This window comes from Pelodiscus sinensis, chromosome 11 (assembly GCF_052426305.1).
Source record: "Pelodiscus sinensis isolate ZL-2025 chromosome 11, ASM5242630v1, whole genome shotgun sequence".
Lineage (NCBI taxonomy): Eukaryota > Metazoa > Chordata > Testudines > Trionychidae > Pelodiscus > Pelodiscus sinensis.
Genome location: NC_143062.1, coordinates 30,391,747 through 30,414,229, shown reverse-complemented (window position 1 = coordinate 30,414,229; position 22,483 = coordinate 30,391,747). Strand labels below are relative to the sequence as shown.

The 22,483-nt window shown below is 41.7% G+C and overlaps 1 protein-coding gene across 5 annotated transcripts in view; it reads right to left on the bottom strand.

Annotated features, from left to right (window-relative positions):
- Nucleotides 1–22,483, bottom strand: part of SLC6A6 (solute carrier family 6 member 6) — an 89,491-nt gene that overhangs the window by 15,212 nt on the left and 51,796 nt on the right. For all 5 annotated transcript variants that reach the window (XM_006132857.3, XM_006132856.5, XM_006132855.5 and 2 more), the window contains 6 exons: nt 18,217–18,349; nt 12,833–12,967; nt 10,645–10,748; nt 10,403–10,527; nt 4,763–4,875; nt 731–868 (listed from right to left, as the gene is read on the bottom strand). In XM_006132857.3, coding sequence (XP_006132919.1) covers nt 731–868; nt 4,763–4,875; nt 10,403–10,527; nt 10,645–10,748; nt 12,833–12,967; nt 18,217–18,349 — 748 coding nt within the window. The remainder of the gene's footprint in view (nt 1–730; nt 869–4,762; nt 4,876–10,402; nt 10,528–10,644; nt 10,749–12,832; nt 12,968–18,216; nt 18,350–22,483) is intronic.

The following is a 22,483-nucleotide window of genomic DNA, read 5'->3' as shown; positions in this document are numbered from 1 at the left end:
ATTTTTAAGCTTTTGTTTTGACATTCCCAAGTCCTTAGCTGTTCTTTTACAACTTTCTGATTAGGAAGCAGTATAAAATAGACTATACAGAACATGACAGTTCTGATTTTCCATCTTTTTATTTTTTATGTTCATAATAGTTATGTCATGTGCTGAGTAGATGATTCTGGAACTTCCATATGCTTTGGGATTTTTTCCCTCTGTTTCTCAATCTGTGGAATGGGCATAAAGATATCTATCTCCTTTTCAAAGCACTTTGCATAGATCTAGACAGCGGTGCTATTCTAGATATACGTCCGGTGTCCCGAAGTAGCATTTTCCACATCTTAATAGCATACCCGTTATTTCAAAATGCAATCGAAATAATGGGCTTGCTAGTCCAACATCCCAGTAAATCTCATTCCATGAAGATTAAGGGACTTGTTGGAATTGCGCCAAATTGTGTAAACAGCATCAAATTTCAAAATAGACTATCTCGAAATAAATTCAAAATAAGCTAGCATTTTGTGTAGCTCAAATTGTGTAGTTTATTTCGAGCTAGTGCTGCTGTGTAGACACACCCTTTGAGACCTAGGGATTGAAAGGGCTATTTAGTGACTAAGCAGTGATATTCTTCCAAGTGGCTTGCTTTGTTTCATCTGATTCACAAAATATCACAGTTTATACATACTGATTTTAAATAAATAAATTAATGAGTTAAATAAAGCTTTCCATCACCAATGTTACTTACTTCGGTCACCATAGTTAGTCCCAGAAGATAGCTAATGAAACACACTATAGCAATGAAGATTTCCCGTCGGTAACCCTTCCTTAGGAAGGATGGGTACAGATCAACTAATGACGTGATCTGTCCTTCAACTTCAACAAACTAAAGGAGGAAAAAAAACAAACTGAAATATACATAGTATACATTTCATTTGTCTCTGTCTTAATTAAACACTGCCCTAGAATCCCTGTATTTGCACTCCATGAAACTATACAATACTTTGAATAATCACATAACAATCCTTTTCCTTATAGTTCAAGGTTAATGTGCATGGCATGTGGTGGGTTTGGGATTGTTGTTTTTTAAGTTTGGAACAAGCTTTCAGAATTGATGTCAGTTTCCTAGCATACTTATAAGAGACTAATGTTGGTTTTTCTTTATAAACAAAAGCTACAAGGTTAAAGGAAATGAACGTGATAAGAGGGAAATATTCACACTATTTTTATGTAGTAGATGTTTCAGATGAACAAAAAGTGCATGTTAGAAAAAAGGTAGAGAAAAATTAAGCATTCTGAACTACAGCAGCATCTCTCAATCTCTGTCTTTACTTGACATGTTAGTGAAATGTATATACATTGCATAGTTAAAGTATATAATTAGGGCCAAATTCTATTCTCAGCTATACTGGTAAAAAATCATACAATGAAATACTGCCCTGCATCATTCCTGCAAAAATTCATGCAGATACTTTTCATACTGGAAGTAGACAAATTATTCAATAAAAGCACATGAGAAAGGTTAAAATTCTGTCATGGGTTTTTTAATAAAATCAGGGACAGACCAGGGTCAACAAACAAAAGAAGCCCGTGATCTGCCCTGCTAAAAATACTCTGAGGGTGAAGTGGACAAACAGAGCACTGCTAGGGTTGCAACTGCTTCAGCTCTGCCATTGCTCCTATGCTAGGAGCTGACCGCTGCTGTTCCAGATCCAGAGGGCTGACCTAACCCTGGCCGCTGCTTTGGCAAGTTGGGGACTGCTGTTCCAGCAGTGGCCACTGGTGAGCTGTTCGACAGCTCCAGGGCTGACTCCTGATCAGCTGTTCGGCAGCCGCAGGGCTGGCCATCAGTCAGCTGTTCTGATGGTATCGGGGCTGACTTTGGCTGCTATATAAAGAGAATACTTAGGGCTTGTCTCCGCTGCACAGTGGATCAATGTTGCAGTGATCAATCCACTGGGGTTGATTTATCGCATCTGCTTAGATACAATAAATCGACCTCTTAGCACACTCCGTTAACTTGGGAACTCCAACACAACAAGAAGAGTAGGCAGCAGCTGATATTACTGCATGGAAGACACAGCAGTAAACAGGCCTAAGTACGTAGCCTTCAGCTCTGCTGTTTATGTAGCTGAGGTGATGTATCTTAGATTGGCAGGGGGATGTACTGTATACTTAGGCCTGCTTTGAGTGATAGGTGCTGGAGTAAAAGAAGACTTCTTGAAGTTCCTTCCAGACCTACAATTCACATATGTTTGTGTAACCTATACACCTATGGGATGTAATGTACTGTCCCATCTACGGGATGTAATGTACTGTCCCATCTTGTGGCACTGAGACCACTTACAGAGAGAATAATGAATCTGCTCCACAGCCTTCACTAAAAGCCAGCTAGCTTTTAGTTCATATGGTAGAGGCTCATGTACTGAATGCTAGAGGTCCCAGGCTTGATTCTGCCTGTCAGCATTACATTTGTACAGCACCAAGCCTAATAGGGCCATCTGATTTGTGACTGAGACCCTTAGCTACTTCTCTAATAACTGAAATGATACAATTACTTTACAAGGATTAGGTAAAACTTTCTCACTTGGAATGTAAGATGAAATCCCAAGCAGATCAACCAAAATCTTACATTGACTGTTTTGGTATCTTGGAAATTTTTTTAAAAAATATTTGTACATAAAAAATTGTTTGCTATTGAAAAATGAATGTAAGACAAATATAATTAGAGTTGGCCAAATTAAATTGAACCAGACTAAATAAGTCTAAACCAGAATAACTTCATGTATAGGAAAAAGGGCCATTTAATGGTGCACAAACTGATCTAATAAAAACAAAGAAATCTTTGTTCATGCAAAGCAAAACCTGCTCTCTTCTCTGGCACAATCCAAAGCCCACTGAAGTCACTTCCACTGACTTCCACGAGCTTTAGATCAGATCTAACAATAGTGACTTCATTGAACTGATTGTTGTAACTAAACATGGTTTAGCCTCATTAAGTTATCCATCACCCTAAAAGATAAATGGTTCATTCCATAGTCAGTGATATATCACAGCTAGTTCATAAATTAGCAATATTCTAGCATATATAAATCATCATCTCCTTTGATTAATATACTTACTATATCCAGACACTTCCTTTAGACACATTTTACTCTGTAACCTTCCCTGATAAGAGATAGTAGCTATTACTAGACCACGTAGCTTTCAGCGGTTGATACTGAATGCTTGGGTGAATTCCTATTTTAATGCCTTATGTAAAACAGCTTTTCTTTTAAAATGTAACATTTCCCATTGGTTGGATTTGATCTTAAGATGCTCTGGCATTTCAAACCCTGCTTGACTACACTCCAAAATGGGGGCGCAGGAGAGGCAATTAAGCGCTCCAATTAGTTTGAATTATGCCACACAGTGAGGAGCTATTTAAAATTACTAGCCAGCTTAAAATTTTTATAAGCACTTTGTTGCAGAGCCACAGCACTGGGCATTGTAACATTCAGTGTGAAAGTGACTGAAAGTCACTTAGCAGAGTTGAATGATTAAGCAATAAAGAGCGATTTAGAACAAATGCCACAGAACTTTACAAATTTAAGAGATTAAGCAAGTAACCGCTGGGAAAATCCACTTATGAAACTCTCCTCATATAAGAGAAGATTTGAGTTCAATAAACATGTTACCTTTGTCTAGTGAATTTTTAGAACTGTAGTGTTACTTTACCATTGTAGTATAAATAGTTCTGAAACCTTGGGAAACCTCAATTTATAGTTACTGTGTAAACCTTGGTTGCCTGTGTTTCTTTGTGACTTTCTAGAAATGATTAATCAAGTCTTTAGTGATATTTATGTGAAAAACCTCCTCTCTGAACAAAACTACACTAGGACAAGCTAGATACCTGGTAGGTCATACCACCAGTGTCCAGTTACAATGCCACATTGTGGTGCATTCTGCAATTCACTCCCTCAGGCCTTGTCTACACCAACCCCTGCTGTCGAGCAAATCTATGTGACTTCAGCTACACAAATAGCATAGCTGAAATCACCATACTTAGCACAGTATTTTGTGTGCAGCAGGGTCAGTGGGAGCTGCTCTCCTATCGATGCTGGCTAGTCTTCTTCTCCTGGCGGAGTACCAGCACCAACGGGCGAGCACTTGGAGATCGATTTATCATGTCTAAACAGAGGTGATAAATCGACAACCAGTGGCTTGATCACTACAGCGTCGATCCTTGGTCTAGTGGAGACAAGCCCACATTTCCACGGCCCTGGCCAATGGGAACTGCGATGAGACAGTGCTAGCAGGCAGGAGCAGCGCATTAAGACTTGTGTTCCCCTTCCCCTTCATACACATGGGGATGTGAGGCTTCTCTGGCCACTCCCAGGAATGGGCTAGCAGCCTGGGGCCAAGACAAGCAAAGAGCCTGCCAATTGTGATGGACCGGGAGACTCCCCATGATCGACCGGTTGGTGACCACTGCTCCACCCCTTGGACTCCTCTGGGTTCTGACAGCACAACCTCAATGTACAAAGTCATGCTGACCCTGCCTATGTACGGACTAAAGCAATTTCTTCATTCAGATGAATGGGTTTTGTAGCATTGACAACTTCATTTAAGCATTATTAATTAATAATAATAATTAGTATTATTAACTAATAATTCACCCATTTATTATTGGGTTGCCATTCCTGGCATCATGGCAATAAAAAAGACATATGTCTTATTGGGACTGGAGGTTCCTTCCAGTCCTATGATTTCTATGTAAAACAGTCCCATAGTTACTAACCTGGCTATCCAGTCCAATCAACAGAAGCATAACAAAGAAAAGGATAGCCCAAACTGTAGGCACTGGCATCATGGTCACAGCTTTTGGATAGGCAATGAAAGCCAGGCCTGGACCTAGAGGAGGAAAAAGAGAAAATAGGGAGGGGGGAAGGGAATGGAGATAGTAAGCTCTCAGTTCATGCCTTGTGGTAGCTACAACCCATGCAGGGATGCCTGGTTCCTTTCAGATAAACCCAAACCCAGCTGGAAATACCAGAAGTGAAATTGTTTGGATCTTTCATCTGACAAAGAAGCACGCATGACTACAACACAAACCCCAAGCAACCCCAAAGGCTACGGCTAGCCAACCACCAGTTTTAACATCTGTCTCAAACATGCCAGCACTGGATCAGTTCCTGCACCAGTCACTCAGGCGGTGTAACAGGAATGAAGGCAACTGCCCCCGTAGAATGAAGGAACCCTGATGCTAGCATACCTGGGATCTAGTTATATGGAGGGGGAAGAGGTGGGGACAAGAGGGAATCTGCTCCAAATATGCTGCTTCAATGCTGCAGCCAACTCAACCTAGCTAGCCGTCTGAAAATGCAAATATCTCATGAGCCTCCCTTCCAGGTTTTGGTTTCTGCTCCAAGAGCCATGCTGCTTACCTGCTGTAAACCATCACTAAACTAAATAGAGCTGCCCCTATTTACACCAGCTGTGGATTTGGCCCTGTGAGTTCCAAAAATGTTCCCTGCTGTTTGGAAATTATGTAATAACAATAAAAGAAACAATGGGAAAAAATAACTCCCACTTTCTTATCCTACTAGCATACCAATTTAATCAGAGTCTCCTATATCACAAGGCTTCCTAATCATGCCATAACAAATGAGTGGTGTATTGCCACCATCATGCACAACTATTAGACCAATTACACGTGCTGTACACACCAAAAGACCTGGGACTAAAACCTTGGTCCTTCTGCTCTAAAATCACAGACTTCTAAAACTTATGAAAAGGATCTCCCCAGTGGCTAGCCATAATAGACTTTGCCTGATCTTCTTTGTGGCTCAGCTAATAAAGGGCTCACTCACGCCTAATCACACGCAGAGCCTCAGTGCACTGCACTTCCATGTTGGATTTCACAGAAGTTCTCACCTAATGTCACACAGGTTTCAAGTAACAGTAATACATCATGAGAACTTTTGTAAAGTGAGTATGCCATCTCTGATTGGGCAGTAGGAGCATAGAGGCCAATAGGCACCTGAAATTTGCTACTGGTTTAAAAATGGTTTTATAATTTTTACAGAATGGGGGCTCTCTTGCATGGACAGATTTACGTGCACATTAAAATCTGCATGTAAGAAGGTGGCTTGGCATGTTGACATCTTTTTTTCTTTCATAAGAAGGTGGATTGGCATGTTGACATCTTCCAGGTTTGGTGACTGGATTCAAATTAAACTTGTTTTTCAGTAGGAAAGATAAAGTCTGATAAATCACAGGCAAAAAATCACTTTAATTTGCACAGAGAATGTCTACTGATACTCCTTCTAATTCCCACTTTTCCTTCCCAAGAAGAAAGATGGAGACAGGAGTAAGGGAGAGAAAATACGACAGTGGAAGGATGACTTTTTTTAAATTAAAAGAAAAAAAAGTAATTTAAATATAAATAAATACAAATTAGCCAGTAACTGAAGAATTAATTTTATTTCATTAATTGTTAAAAAGAAACATGTCTGTGGCTTTACGTGACAGAAAGCATGCACACACAAAATTGGCTGAGTAATTAAAATTTCCAGGGTTCTGCTTTCCCCTCAACTTCTAGCCATGGGAAATCTTCTCTCAGTAAAAATTAAATTTCCACCTATAACTGCTATTAGATGACATTTGTAGCCAATCTGTGCAAATGATGAGACAGATGTAAAACTGCTGCTATTTCTCTCTCAAACTCACTGAAAATGTGTGTATGTTCTTGAATTGTGAAAGCATTTGTGTATGTTAAGTCCTACTGACAAGTGATCTATGCTCTGTGTGTATTTTTCTATGAAAGCAAATGCGGAACTATAAAGAGAAAGGACTGTGTAAAATAACAACCTTTCTGGCAGCTTTTTCAGTTGAATGTAAATCATTGAAAAAGGCATTTAATATGGCGCGCTGTTCCACTGAATAATTATCTTGTTCAAATGCCCTGTGCTTCTGGTTGGTGTTAAAAGCTTATTAGAACAGTAATAACCACAGTTAGTTGCTTGCTGATTAAATGAAATATTATGGCTGGAATTGCACCCAGTCAGCAGAAGGAACTGTGGACAGTAGACAGATTGAAACAATACAAAATATGGAGGCCAAACTTTCTACATCAGCTGAGAGACATGATAGTCAGACCTGATTAATCTGAATCACTTGGCAAATGGCATTAAAACAAAGGAAGTCTGGTATATCGCTGGTACATACTGTACATGCACTATATCTTTCATCCAGGCAGGCACGCAGACAAATGCAGCACAGATTAGCCAGGCCTCACTGTGCTTCTTTTGTTCCCCCATTGCGTTTCTTAGGGTAAAAAAAATAAATGCAACAATACTTTGAGACTTTTTTTTATGTGATGTAATTGGAAAATTAAGGACAAAAAATCAGGCAGTTTGCCAATCTAATGGGGGATGAAGCAGAGGCATACCAAATTCAAACCTTGTGTAACTCCAGTGCTAGGGATGTAACATCTCTTTTAAATGGTTAACTGGTCAAATGTAATGTTTAATCAGTTACCCGATTAAAGGGGCAGAGGGGAGCAACTTCCTCCTCCTGGCTGAAGCAGCTCCTATCTGCAGGCTGCCCACTGTGGACAGGAGTTGCTCCAGCCCTCACTGGTTAACTAGAACTGGTAAGCCACCCACTAAGGGTGAGGCTTGCCAGTTTAACTGGTTACACTTTCACATCCCTAAACTCCACTGAAATCAATAAGCCCATTTCACCCAAGGTAGCAATAACTGCCTTTGTCTTTATATCTTCACTACTCATATCCTACCAAGGGAGAATTCAGCTCATTTGGGTTTCATAAGGAATGAATTTGGCACAGGGTGTTACCACGCCACAGTGTGATGTTGGGGGTTCTGCTGTCAGTGAACTAGATTGTGCCTAAAATCACAAGAATAATCCACTGAAGTCAATGGAACCCCATGTGTGAGTAAGGCAAGTGTGAGGATACAGTGGGAGGAACGAGTTGGTTGCCCAATACATAACTTCCTATGCCAAGCCGAAAAATCAAATTGCAAATGTTCATTGCTCCCTCTTTCCTTTTCCTACATGGAAGAATACTCCTGGATTTGCATACTGGCAAAAGTATGGTTTAAAAAAAGATGGTGAAGGGAGCAGTGAAGTATATCTGGGAAAAATACAGATCTATTGAAATTTCTCTTTGCTGGTAAATAGTTTCAGGTTGCCCTCACCGGAAAGTGAAGTCACCTGTTTGACCCAGAACTGGTATAGTACAGGCAGCCAGCACTATGTTTCCATCACACCACCTGTCAATGTAACTCTACTATGAACTGAAACAACCACCTCTTAGGAAAGAGAGGGGTGGAGCACTCGCCCAGGCTCAGCTTAGAATGGCAACACGAATGCCAACTGGTACCAGTTTCGATGGCACTTATTGTGCTTTGGGTACCTTTCCCTTAGGAATTAGCCTAACACCACCACATACATTTAGGCTGTGTCTACATTGGCACCCTTTTTCGGAAAAGGGATGCTAATGAGACACTTCGGAATTGCAAATGCCGCGGGGGATTTAAATATCCCCCGCGGCATTTGCATGAACATGGCTGCTGCTTTTTTCCGGCTCCGGGTTTTGCCGGAGAAAAGCGCCAGTCTAGACGGGATCTTGCGGAAAATAAGCCCTTTTCCGCAAGATCCCTTGAAAGTAGGAATAAGGGATCTTCTGGAAAAGGGCTTATCTTATTTTCTGCAAGATCCCTTCTAGACTGGCGCTTTTCTCCGGCAAAACCCCGAGCCGGAAAAAAGCGGCAGCCATGTTCATGCAAATGCCGCGGGGGATATTTAAATCCCCCGTGACATTTGCAATTCCGACTGGTCTCATTAGCATCTCTTTTCTGGAAAAGGGTGCCAATGAAGACACAGCCGTACTGTGTAATGCACTGAAAAGTCATGTATGGCCATCCCCAACCTGGGCTGAAATCAACAAACTAAAATATGCACGAAAATAAAGTTCCAGTGTGTGAAACTGATCAGTAGTGCCACTTGAAAAATATCAGCTCTTAGGGGGAAAAGGTGCCCATTTAGCAATGGATTGTGTTTTTTATTTGCGGTCAATTAGAGTAAAATTTGAACAAGTTTTTTGATTTTTAAAAAATATGAATAAAAATTCCCAAATATGCAAAATTTCTTAGTATTCATCTTAAACGAGTTAGAGTGTATATTCACTGGAATTATTCCCTTAGCTTGTTCCTGTGTAAAACAATCAGAGTATGAGCAAAATTATCCTTATGGGCCAGATGTTCAGCTGGTATAAAGTGGCATTTGCTCCATTGACTTCAATAGAGCTATGCCAATTTACACCAACTGAGAATCAAGCAGCAGCATCTGTGATTTCATCATGAGTCTCTGTGATTCTTAATGCTCTAGCTCCAGGACTTAAGGTAATTACAAGAGAATCTCAGCTTTTATTTTTTAAATATAAGTTTCTAGTCTTCTTGGTGACAAAAATAGCAGGAAAACATGACCCTACAGTTAAAAAGTGAATCTTAACGGCTCAAAAATCAGAAGGAAAAGCTAAAGCACCCAAAATACAGTGTTATTGTTTCGAATCTCATTATTTTTAAGCTAATCTCACAATTTTAGAGGGCTTGACTATGATTTTTGAAAACTTTGGGTTGGCAATCTAGCCTGGAATAACTGTTTGCTATCACTGTGACATCCTAAAAGTATCACTATTGCTCACAGGTCCTATAAAGAATGTCCAAGGGAAAATTATAGTCTACCTTGTTCAGTGTATATTCACAAGCTGCATGTACCCTCTCTCTGAGACGTGTACAGGTGAATGGTAATGGGAATCTACATATGCATATCCAGGAAAATATGTCGGTGTAATCAGTTCCGAAATGGACTTGGCACAAATAGTATCAGCTTTACCTTGGAGCTAGACTAAAATGTATAGTTGCAACAATTGGTGTCATGGTGGAAGAGATTTTCCAAAGAAGCCCATGGGGTTTAGGTGTCCAACTTCCTTTGCCTTTCAATGAGATCTGGGCATCCAGTTCCCTTATGTCCCATTGAAAGTGCCAGACTTTATTCCTACAGCAGCTCTCACTAGTGGGCAATCATAGCTTTCCAAAATGGATTAACAAGTCTAGATTCCACACATGTGTGATCTCTTTACCTAATCTGAGCTAAACTTTATTAACGCGCTTTGGAAAAAAATGTTCCAACTGCTACTCTAATCAAGGTAAAGTCAGTCCTATGTTAATCAGCAACCTACTGCTGTCCTAAAAGAAAACCAGACTAACACGTGCACATTTAGTCTTTTTTTTCTGATGCTTGTGGGAATTCTTTTTCCTTTCTTTTTATTTTAGTTTGGCTGATTTAGTCCGTAGTACTTTGCTCACACACTAGGTGGCAGCACCCACCACCACTGCCACCAATACCATCGTACCTGACTCTGCCACATCAGCAATGTTCACCCCTTGCTCTTGTGCCATGAAGCCCAGGACGGAAAAAATTGCGAAGCCAGACACAAAACTGGTACCACTGTTCAGGCATCCCAGCAGCAAACAGTCCCTAAGTCACACATATGTCATGGAGCAAGTTAATTCAAAAAAAAAGGTTTGAACCCATTGTCCCTACTTATTTACATCATTTAGCTAAGACACTAAACCCCCTTGGTTCAAAACTTGCCTGTAGCAGTTGTATTTGTATTTGTTGTAGCTTCCCAGGGATGTCATTGCTCCTAAGCAGATTGCATATGAGAAGAAGATTTGTGTCCCGGCATCTATCCAGACCTAAAAGAAAAGATGGAAGGATGCATTACTAATGTAGGCAAACCCTATAGCACATGCATCACAATCAAGTGTGTCATTTAGGTTATGCAACAACAAAAATAGCTTCCACTGAGACAGATATTGCGATGAAGGGGGAGAAAAAAAACATCTCATTGAGGAGAAAAAAAGAGAGCATATCATTTTTCAATGACCACATGGTAGGGAAAAAATCAGCATCAGAAACAATAAGTAGTCCTGTGGCACCTTATAGTCTAATAAATATATAGAGAGAGTATCATGAGCTTTCATGGGCAAAACCCACTTTGTCAGATGAGATGACCTGATTAACATCAGAATCCAGATTAGCATCAGAGTCCAGTTGAAAATGTCACAGCTTCGTCAACAATTCTAACATTCCTGATGGTCCATAATTCTAGTTTGTGGGCCATTCCCTTGTTCATTTCCTTACTGCATAACAATCAATGCTTTCCCAAGAGAAGGGACAACATCGAGGCAGCTGTTGCAGTGCAGTTAGAACCCACCCACAGAGTCACTGGACTGCAAACACAAATGTCTTGACTGACGCTTATTCAGATGACCCCAGGCAGCTGCCCCAATCATAACTTTCAACCATATGTGACACAAAGACAAACACGACAGGTGCAGAGGGGACACAAGTATAACACAATACATCGCTTTAACATAAGTAACACCGTTACTAACCTCCGTCCTTGACTCATCATCCTGATGGTGTTAGTACAATAACATACAACATACAGTATCATTACAGTGAGAAACTCTAGCTTAATATATCTGAAGTAACCCCTCCTTCTATTGCTGACCATCCACAGCTATGTACTTCTCTCCAGAGAAATGTAATGGGAATCATGGGGGGGAGGGGGGAGAGAGAGAGGAGGAGAAGGGTATGAATAGAGGGAAAGCAGCAACTTTGCAGCATATCTTTCCTACCATTGTCAGCATCATCCACATGACAATACACAGGGATCTTCTGGGGAAAGAAGACAAGTCTTTTCAAAGGGGAATCCATGATAGCTTAACCCTGGAGGGAGCTATGCTGTCAGGGGGCCTGGGAATTAAACAGAAGCTGAACCCTTCCTGTGTTGTCAGTCATCATGTTTTAGGGCATGAAACTTACACCTAAAAACTCATAATAATCACATGCTACCAGATAAGGGAACAAATGCATGTCTGATTGGCCAATGTCAGGGAGGCAAGATCACAGAGACTGCCACATTCGGCTAAGCTTCTTTCAACCACACTTTACCTGCTTACTTACATAGCATCTTGATGTTTTAACAGCTAATTATTAGAAAAGAAATAACAAACAAAAAAAGTCATTTTTCACCCTACAATACCTGTTGCCATCACATTAAAAAGATCACTCTTATCATTTGCATTTGTTTTTTGCTATTGGTTAGAGAGTTTTGCATGTTCCATGTGATCACGGTTGGGCTTTCACATGTTGCTACACCAGTAAGAAATAGTCTTTTCCTTTTCTAGTGTAGCTTGTAGAGAAAAAAGATCCAACTCCTCCTATCCAGTGCTAAGCAGTTGTTTTCCAGGCACTCTCCCACGTTTGCATGAGAAAACAGATTTCTTCCATGTTTTCTATGGTTTTGATTTTTCCACTGTATTCACTTCGTTCCCCAATGTCCTGCTCCTGAGTGGTGGTGGCTGAGTGAAACAAATACTCACAATTGTTCTTTGGGGTGCCATCGACTACGCTCATATTTCTCTCCCTTCTTCCGATTCCCTTCAAAACTAAAGACTATCCTCCTAAAAACAATGCATCTCCCTTACCTGGTCCACAGCCTAATACCAACAAGAAAGCTGAGATTCTATAACTGGACAGAGTCCTTTGATGCAAAAATACACACATGGAAAGATACATTAGCACATGTTAAAAGGACCTTTCAACCCGATACAATAGAAATAATGCAACCCAGTTTTAATGCCATGCTGTATTTGGATTGATAAAGAACATGTAATAAAATCTACTCTTGGTGCACTCCCACCCACCTCCATTTGTCTCTCTTGTTTCAGAGCACGGGAAGTCTCCCTGCTCCTTCTTCCTGGTTTCATACCTGTGGATCTGCTAACCGTGATACATCAGGATAAAGGTAAAATTTGATGCCCTCTGCAGCTCCAGGCAGGGTGACACCTCGGATTAACAGCACAAATAGCATGACGAATGGGAATGTAGCGGTGACGTACACAACCTGCCAAAACAAAGTGACAATATGTATAGTACTTGACAATTAATTTAGAAACAAAATATAGAACTGGTGTCCTTTCAACACAGAACCAAAACTGACAGAGCTCCAGGGACTTGAATGCAAATTCCCTGTCATGTCATTAGGCCCCTTAACTGTTCTTGTGGCTTGTAGTGTTCAGCTGGTGCCTTAAGTTTCTCCAGTCTTTGATATATGCAAAGAAAACAGTCTGGTCTGCTTTGTGTGAAGGAAGTAGTGCTCTGCATCTCCAGGTGAAGATGATTCTGGAACAAGGTGGACTGCCCCTTTAAGAACCTTTGAGGCCAGCATATACTGTTTGGAGACAGTGCTTGTCCTTAGAGGAACAATTTGTGCCTAGGAGAGGGGCTTCTCAGACCCAGCTGGGAAGGGGAAGGGGGGGCAAGTGATTACTATAAAAGGGCTGAATAAGTACAGTTGAGGGAAGCAGTGTAGATCCTGCCTGGGGCCCTGGAGCAAGATCTAGAAATGTAGTGGAAAAGACCTCTGAATCCTGTGAGCAGGCTTTAGTCAGAGGAATAGTTTTGTTTTGCTGTCAATGAGTTATTTGTCTGAAGGCTAAGCCCTGAAGGAAGGACACGTTCCTTGTGGGGATGCCGGCCAGAAGCCTATAGCTGCCAAGGCCTTTTCTTCTGACTCTTCACACAAGTCACAATTTTCTGTTTCCCTCCCTGCTGCCTTCTCCTGTCATATGTTCACCTTTGGCAATGAAGAGTAACAGCCTCCACTGCAAAGGGTCATTAATGAGTTACCTCATGTTTCTTTTTAACCTTCCCTTTGCGGATCTCCAAGGGCTTTACAAATATGAATGAATTTAGCCCTCTTGTAAGACAGGTAAGAATTATTTTTCCGATAGGGAAGCTGTGGCATAGAGAGACTTAGGGTACGTCTAGATTACAGGGTTTTGTCGACAGAAGTTTTGTCGACAGATACTGTCGACAAAGCTTCTGTCGACAAAGAGCATCTAGACTACATTCAGTTCTGTCGACAAAGCAAGCTGCTTTGTCGACAAAACCCTGTAGTCTAGACCCAACCCTACATGCAGTAACACCTTCTGTCGACAGAACTCTGTCGACTGAATGCGTTATGCCTCGTAAAATGAGGTTTACCAGCGTCGACAAAACTGCTGAGTTCTGTCGACGTTATGTCAACAGAACTCAGCGGTAGTGTAGATGCAGGTATAGTTTTGTCGACAAAAGTCAACTTTTGTCGACAAAACTCTGTAGTCTAGACACACCCTTAGAGACCCAAGGTCTCTCAGTTAGCAGCAAAATCAGGAAATGAACTTCCAAGACAACTGCTCCATTTACTCCCTTAGCCCATTGTCTCCACCAGTTTCTTAAGAGCAATTAGAGCATCTTCCATCTATTCCAATTACTGGGAGCCTGAAAGGTTGGCATGCCAGCCTTCTGTGAGTTTGTGGAACAAGGGGCTTTGTCAGTCATAGTAGGAACTGGATCTCCTACAATGCTATTCACTGTGCTACTGTTAATCTAGCAGGCCAACATACACGTCTCACTCATGATAGAGAAGTTGCCTTGTACCTTGCTAACAGGGAGGCAGTTTAGACATACACAAGGTTACATGTAGCGATCAGTGAAGTCTATGAGCACTGAAGGCTTTGCAGGCTTGTTCTCTTGTCCAAGAATACTGCCGTTATCCATGTGGATTCTAAAGGCACTTTTTAGCAATAGAAAGGTATCAAGTGGAAAGGCTTTGGCAATGCTTCAGGTCAATGAAAGGGCTGTTCACCTCTGGAGACTTGAGTTGTATCCCTGATCCAGACCACAGTGCAAATGAATTTGGTCGGCTCACCCCATGAGAAACCAGTCCTTGTTTTAGCACAAATAGCAGTATCTGCTCAAGATAGTTTCTGGGCAAGAACAGAAGAGGTTGCTGCAGGCTGGGAGGTCTATTTTCTGACACAAAGGATACTGCTAGACTACAAGTATTTGTCGGAAAAAGGTACGCAAAATGCACTATGTATTTTGTGTATCTTTTTCCAATTTTTTTGTTGAAAGAGGCTTTTCCGACATTTGGCCCGTCTAGACTGGGCCAAATGTCGGAAAAAAACACTCTTTCAGAAACCCCTTTCTTCCTCATAGAACAAGGAATACAGGGGCTTCAGAAAGAACGGAGACAAAGTATCATACAAGAGTTGAGCACTAAAGACTGAATCACCCAAACCTTGCAGGCACAATCTTCACAACAAAAGGCTGAGGGCTTGCCTAAAGAGGGGAAGATGACTGGCATAGCTTTGCTATACTAACACCCACATGTTTGGCCACCCTGTTCTAAAATAAAAGGGACTTTGTTCCATAATAAATCCTCTGTTTTGTGAAAGGAGTAATTCTTTCAGAATAAAATCACTGTTATGCTAAAATAGCATGTTCACATGAGGAAGAATAGCTATTACAGAGTAGTTATTTCAGAATAGCTGTGCTGATCAATTTCCCCAGACAACACTCTATTCCCAGGCGATTTCTGCCTTCCAAAAAGGATTGGTTTGGTTTCTTCCTTTTTAAAAAATAGAATCAGATATTTCTGCCAGGTAATGACAGCACTATTGCCTTATTTTAAAGTACATTTTTGTTTTTCAAAATTTAGTTTAATCAGTGTAAAACTCCTGAGGTACATGCACTTGTCTTTTAAATGTGTCCTAGGAAAGTAACCCAGAGAAATCAAAGTTGGCATTGCTATATAACTCAGGGAGTCAGATGGATTGCGTAAAACTCAAATAAACCCTTTTTTATGTATACGGGAGTTTTTCCTGTTTCTTCTTGGAACTCAGTAATATTTTTATTGATCAATAACATGGATTATGCATCAGCACAGTTTCATCTAAAAACTTTGGAAAAGTTGTCCTGTGTGATCCTTTTGTGCATAATCTTGGCCCATAAAAATCCCCGCTCTCCAATAACAAGGGTGTGTCCCCCATTCACAGGAACTCAGTGTTATACAATGGACTTCCCCCTGCAGGGCAGGAAATCCCCAGTATAACTGAAGGAATTTTTAGGCTCCAGCCCTCTATACAAAAAAGTCCCCAAAACACGGGGCTGTTATTTTTCATGATTGTTTCTTTTGTTCAATACATTGCTTCAAGATTTTTTTTAAAAGATTATTTTTTCCTCCTCAGGAAGCTATTAGTACATTGGAAAGCACTTATGTATGTAAACAACAGTCTATAAAATTAAACTATTGGCTAATCACTCATCCAATAACTCCAAACCTACATTCGAGTTCTGCAGTTTGCTTTGGACTGATACATAGCCAATGAAGTCAACTGGAATCTTTTCACTCACTTAAATGGGAATCTTTTCATAGTCTTCAATGGATGTTTGACCAGCCCTGTGTGCTCAACACACAATAGATGGACAGACAGTAAATTCAGATTACGTTCTGAGACACTTTCCAGCTAGGTTGCCAGGTGTCCGGTATTGACCCGGACAGTCTGGTAGTTTCGCCTCCTGTCTGATAAAAAAATTCAGAAAATTCCGGACACCTAAAAGGTCCGGTATTTTCTGATTTTTTTCCCAGCCAGGAGGCGAAAATACCAGATGCTTACCTGGTTCTGCAGGGGAGCTGTCTGGCCTGGAGCAGGAAGATAAGATGGCAGATGGCCATTGGCAGCCTGTTAGGGACAAAAAGCCTCCAAGGCATTTCTTAAAGGGGTCATGCTGATTTTATTTTTTATTTTTTATTTTTTATTTTTTTATTTTTTTATTATTTTATTTATTTTTTTTTTTTGCATAACAACTTTGGTCTCCCCCTTTTTTTCTCAACAGAATTTTTTACCCAGTGTTTTTTTTTGGGGGGGGGAAGGGGCGGGGGATGTTCGGTATTTTGCGTTAAACCATCTGGCAACCCTATTTCCAGAAAAAATGTGTTGGTTCTTTGATATTTTAACTGTTCATTTTGCTTTTTTTTAATTCCACAGTTCAGTGTTAATTCACTGGCATTGAAATACAAGGTCAGCAAGAACATTTCAGAGCCCAATCTTCAATTCTTTGTGCTCTGTATACACCATCTCAAGTCTACGGAAGTTTGGAATGCACAAGAAAACATACCAGCCCAAGAGAGATTCAGTTGCTGAGTTATGCATTGAAAAAAATCTGTGAAATTTCCCTGCAAACCTCTAAATTTTTCAAGTCTCTGCAACCCTTTCACTTTCTCAGACAAGCATATGCCCTCACTGATTTATACTGGTGCACTATATCAGGGATTTGCCTTTTGTACATAATAATCAGCTTTGAAACTCTTTTTGTGCTATCTTAACCTTGGTATGAATCAAACAGACCTCACAGAATTACAAAAGAAACTCAGGAAGTATTTGTTTCCATTCTGCTATTGCTGGGGAGGTTACTATGCACTCTTTAATTATTGCCCTTGACAAGCCAACTCAACAGATCATGCCAGTGAGAATAAGGAATACTACCACCTTCGGTTAGAATAGATTTAGAGATGTGGAAACTGCTCTTTGAGTCTAAAACTGGCAGGACACCAGAAAAATAAGTCATCATATTTTTATTTAGACCCTCTCCCATGATAAAGTCAAAGGGAGAAATATATGATGCTATAAAACCACTATTCTGTACTTAAAGAGGCAATAAATACCACACATCATCTCATTAATCAACAGAGTGTATTCTTGTGTACTTTGTTCCTTGCATACTACTGGAATAGAATGAGGTTCCTGTGCTGTCTAATTATTACCATATGGAATGGCGTGATTTTGGAGAGTTTGATGGGAAAGACGTCCCCTTTAACAAAAACCTTGGTGCACCCAAGGGTGTGGAGTCTATGAATGTTTAACAACTGTGGCCTTCAGCAGGCATCTAAAACATAGAGGGTACAAATCAATGTTTTGTGAACTTAGCCCTGAGCTCAATAGGCCTAATAGAAAACTTCAGAAAGGAATGCAGTGAGAAGCACACTAGAAATGATGAAATAAACAGGGAAAAACTTGCCAGTCTAGACATAGCCCAAGGGTTAAGGGATTTGTTGAAGTAGTGCTTTATTTTAAAGTAACTTTGAAATAAGCTACGCAATTTACGTAGCACAAATTGCGTAGCTTATTCCGAGGTAAGGGTGCTGTGTAGACACATCCTAAGGTGCCACAGGACCACTCATTATTTATGAAGGCAAGACACTGCTTATTATTCATTATACTCCTGACTTTTTAAGGTGGTGACCATAAAGGGCAGACAGACACTTACTTTCCCAGTAGACTTGACGCCTTTCCAAATGCAGAAGAAACATATCACCCAGACAAAGAGAAGACACAGTGCCAGATCCCACTTGACGATACCGATCTCTTCAATTCCCCCAGACAAACTCAGTACGTTGTGCCTTAAGGAAGGAAGGGGGGGGGGGTGTAAACAAAACAAAGATGCAACAAAATAGTTAGTCAGGAGTCTTATTGAGCTCTGCGCATATAAAGACACTCTTTATGGTAATGATTGGACTGATTGCACTATAAAGTTCCAAGTCTCTGAATATGTACTTGCCTAACTCATAATTATCCATGAGTTAAGGGTTTTCAAGATTAAGTTCCAGGTCTGTCTGATGTCTGTAGGATCCCTCTAGCCACATGCATCTTGACCAACCTCTTTTTGGAAGCTAATGATCATATAAGTATGTTGTAAGTGTTGAAGTTATTTGCTATTATTATATTCCATGGAGATGGAAGCCAGACTGCTAGTGGAAGTTCTATCAAATCAACCTTGAAGCCATTGCGTACTTATATGTCATTATCACCTATAATGTCTGACATTCAAAAAGCCACAGTACATCAGTGTTTTCTTTTCAGCCTGTTACCATGACTATCATTATGGGGATTAGAGACAACAGTGGGTGTCAAATTAGCACATTGAGGAGTTTGGATTGCAGTGCAGAGCCTGGATTTGTTACAATTTTTGTTACCCTTTTCATTAATCTTGGCTTAGATGCATGCAAACATTACTAATGAATGCCAGGGGTAGTCAGTGTCATCTCAAGTATGGCCTTGTTTAGTTGACCAAGGAGATTGGGAAAACTTCATTTGGTTATTCAAGTTAGAAAATAAACACAGATTCCTATTTGGTAGGTAAAAAAACATGAGCATCACATGAACAAGTTTTTACTAACTTCTTTCTTTTGTCATTGTCAATGGGTGAGGACAAATATTGAAATAAAACTGCTGCCTTTCTTACTCTGGCAATGTACAGACTCCAAGCGGCATATTATTAACTTTTTCTAATATGAGCAGGTTATAGCTCACTTTACACTTGCAATAAAGGACAAAATCCTGAAGTCCTAATTCAGTTTTTACTATTTTCTTACTTAGGCAAAACTTTGCTGAAATCAGTGGGCCAAATTCTGAACTCATCATGCAACATTTTTCACTATCGTCAGTGAAAAGTTTGGCTGTGATGGAACTGTAGGACGTTGCCCATAAACTAATTTGTTCAGTGAAAGAATGCCACAGAGCTTTGGTTTTTGCCTAACTATGGGTATGTCTACACTACAACGTTAATTCGAACTAACTTAGTTCGAATTAGTTAATTCAAACTAAGCTAATTCGAACTAACGGATCCAGACTAAAAAACTAGTTCGAATTAGCGTTTTGCTAATTCGAACTAGCATGTCCACATTAAGTGGACCCTGAACCGGGCTTAAGGATGGCCGGAAGCAGTGCCGGCAGGGCATCAGAGAAGAACTTAGAGCATGGAGATGCTTTCTCAGGCTAGCCGAGGGCTGTGCTTAAAGGGTCCTGGCCCCCACCCCGGACAGACAGGGGTGCCCCGCTTGCAAAGCAGTCCTGGCTTGGATTGCCCGGACTACCCACACTGGGCACATCACACCACTCGGCCATCAGCCAGGCTGCACTTGCCACAGGCTGCCATCTGGGGAGAGGGAGCAATTGGGGGGCTGCAGGAGAGCTTCCACCCCCAGAAGCCCGCAGAGCCAGCCCAGTCCTCCCCATCGAGGGCTCTTGCCCCATTCCTCCCTCACCTCCTTCCACTTACCCTTCCCTAGCCCCTCTTCTTGATGTACAAAATAAAGATAACTTGTCTTCCAAAATGGAATCTGTCTTTATTGAACAAAACTGGGGGAGACTGGGAAAAGGAGGTGGAAGAGGGGAAGAGAGAGGCTGGGAGAGGGGAGGGCAACTAAAATGATCAGGGGTTGGGAACAGGTCCCATATGAAGAGAGGCTAAAGAGACTGGGACTTTTCAGCTTAGAAAAGAGGAGATGGAGGGAGGACAGGATAGAGGTCTCTAAAAGCATGAGTGGGGTGGAGAGGGTGCATACAGAAAAGTTCTTCATTAGTTCCCATAAAGAAGGACTAGAGGACACCAAAGGAAAGGAATGGGTAGCAGGCTTCAAACTAGTAACAGAAAGTTGTTCTTCACAAAGCAAAGAGTCAACCTGTGGAACTCCTTGCTGCAGGAGGCTGTGAAGGCTACAACTAGAACAGAGTTTAAAAGGAAGTGAGATCAAGTCATGGAGGCTGGGTCCATGGAGTGGTATTAGCCAGGGGGTAGGAGTTGTGTCCGTGCTCAATGTTTGTGGAAGGCTGGAGAGGGATGGCACGAGACAAATGGCTTGGTCACTGTCTTCGGTCTATCCCCTCCAGGGTCCCTAGTGTTGGCCGCTCTCAGCAGACAGGCTACTGGGCTAGATGGACCTTTGGTCTGACCCAATACGGCCATTGTAAGATCAGGGCTCAGGGTCGGAGGTCTCACTGGACACCCTTGATTCTCTTGCACACCTGCTCCTGGGTGGCCAGGCTGGCACCTCTCCTGCCCTAGACGGCCACTTTCCTGTGGCTAGTGCGGAGATCGTGGACAAGGTCCACAATGACTGCACTAGCCCAGGCGGGTGCCCGCCTCTTGCGCTCCCGGGCAAGCTCCTGGGAGCCGCCAGCCTGGTCCCGGGAAGAGGGGGAGGGCTGGGGGCATCGGGTGGGTGGCTCGATCCGTGCCAGGTGCAGGGTCTGCTGGCTGGGTGCTGGCAGGCTTGCACCTGGCACGGGCACCGTAGCCAGCCCGTGCCCCTTTAAGGGGTCCAGGGGCGGGAGGGGGGCAGAAGAGTTTCCCTGGTGTTGGCCAGAGTGGCCACCAGGGAAACCTGGGGAGGGCTAGCCTCCCACTAGTTCAAATTAAGGGGCTACACACCCCTTAATTCGAACTAGCTAATTCGAACTAGGCTTAATCCTCGTAAAATGAGGTTTTCCTAGTTCGAACTAAGCGCTCCGTTAGTTCGATTTAAATTCGAACTAACGGAGCGCTAGTGTAGCGCCTATGAAAGTTAGTTCGAACTAACGTCCGTTAGTTCAAACTAACTTTGTAGTGTAGACATGCCCTATGAAAGTCATCAGGCATCCTGTACCTACTATGAGGAGTGCAAGGCACATTGCCTGTCCGGTGTGTCTGCACGTGCAGTTGAAATACACAAGGGTAATATAAACAGATTAGGATAAAAACATTTATAAAACTGAGAGAGATCATAGCAATCCACATGCACTAAGTGTCCCTTCCCACTGTGAGTATCAAACTTACTGTTTTTTGTTCCAGTGAGATAAATAAATAAATAAATCCATGGCCTAAAAGTGCTATACTTTTTTGATAATAAAGAGAAACTGACCAGCTGAGTCACCCCCAAAAGGTTATCTTTTTAAAAAATATTAACTTGCAAAATTGTTACGATAATTTAAGCAAGTGTCTGTGTATGTTCTCAGAACTAAATGCTTTACATTTTTTAAACATTTCAGTGTGTGTTTGGTGCTATGGAAAAAGAGTAGCAGAACTCAATAGACCAGACTCTCCCCAATCAGTGTAGCTACTCAGTAATTAGGAGCAACCCTACAGTAACCAACAATTGAACAATTCTGTAGTCGTTGATCATATGAGTGAGTCCTTACTCACTGGAGTCAACAGGCTCTGGTCCAGTGTGTGTATGTGGAAAGAGAAAATGAAGAATTTGGGAGGAGACAAAGTTCAGTTTTATGCTCCTACTTCAAAGTAGGAATAAGAGCCTCCGGAAAAGGGCACTTTTTCCGGAGGATCGGGGCCAGTCTAGACGCTCTTTTCCGGCTTTTTTAAAAGCCGGAAAAAAGCGGCGGACATTTTTATTTAAATGCCTCGGGGGATATTTAAATCCCCCGCGGATTTCCCTACGACGACTAGTGAAATTTACATGCCCCTTCCGGAAAAGGGGCCAGTGTAGACGTAGCCATAGTGTTTGGGGTTTTTTGCGGAGCGGGGGGTAGTATGGGTGGTTGGATAAAGCACAGATTTTCTAAGCTTAAAGGCAGTTTGGAATGAACTACTACTAATAAGCCAACATGGCTTGAAGGAAGAAAACATAGGCTAGTCTTTTTCCTTTTGGAAAATGGAGATCTCTGAATGTATGTAGCTAAGACTGTATCTGCAGGACCGGCCTGAGCCCTTTTGGCGTCCCGGGCCTGGGCGCACAGCGCCGCTCCCAGTGCGCACGGCG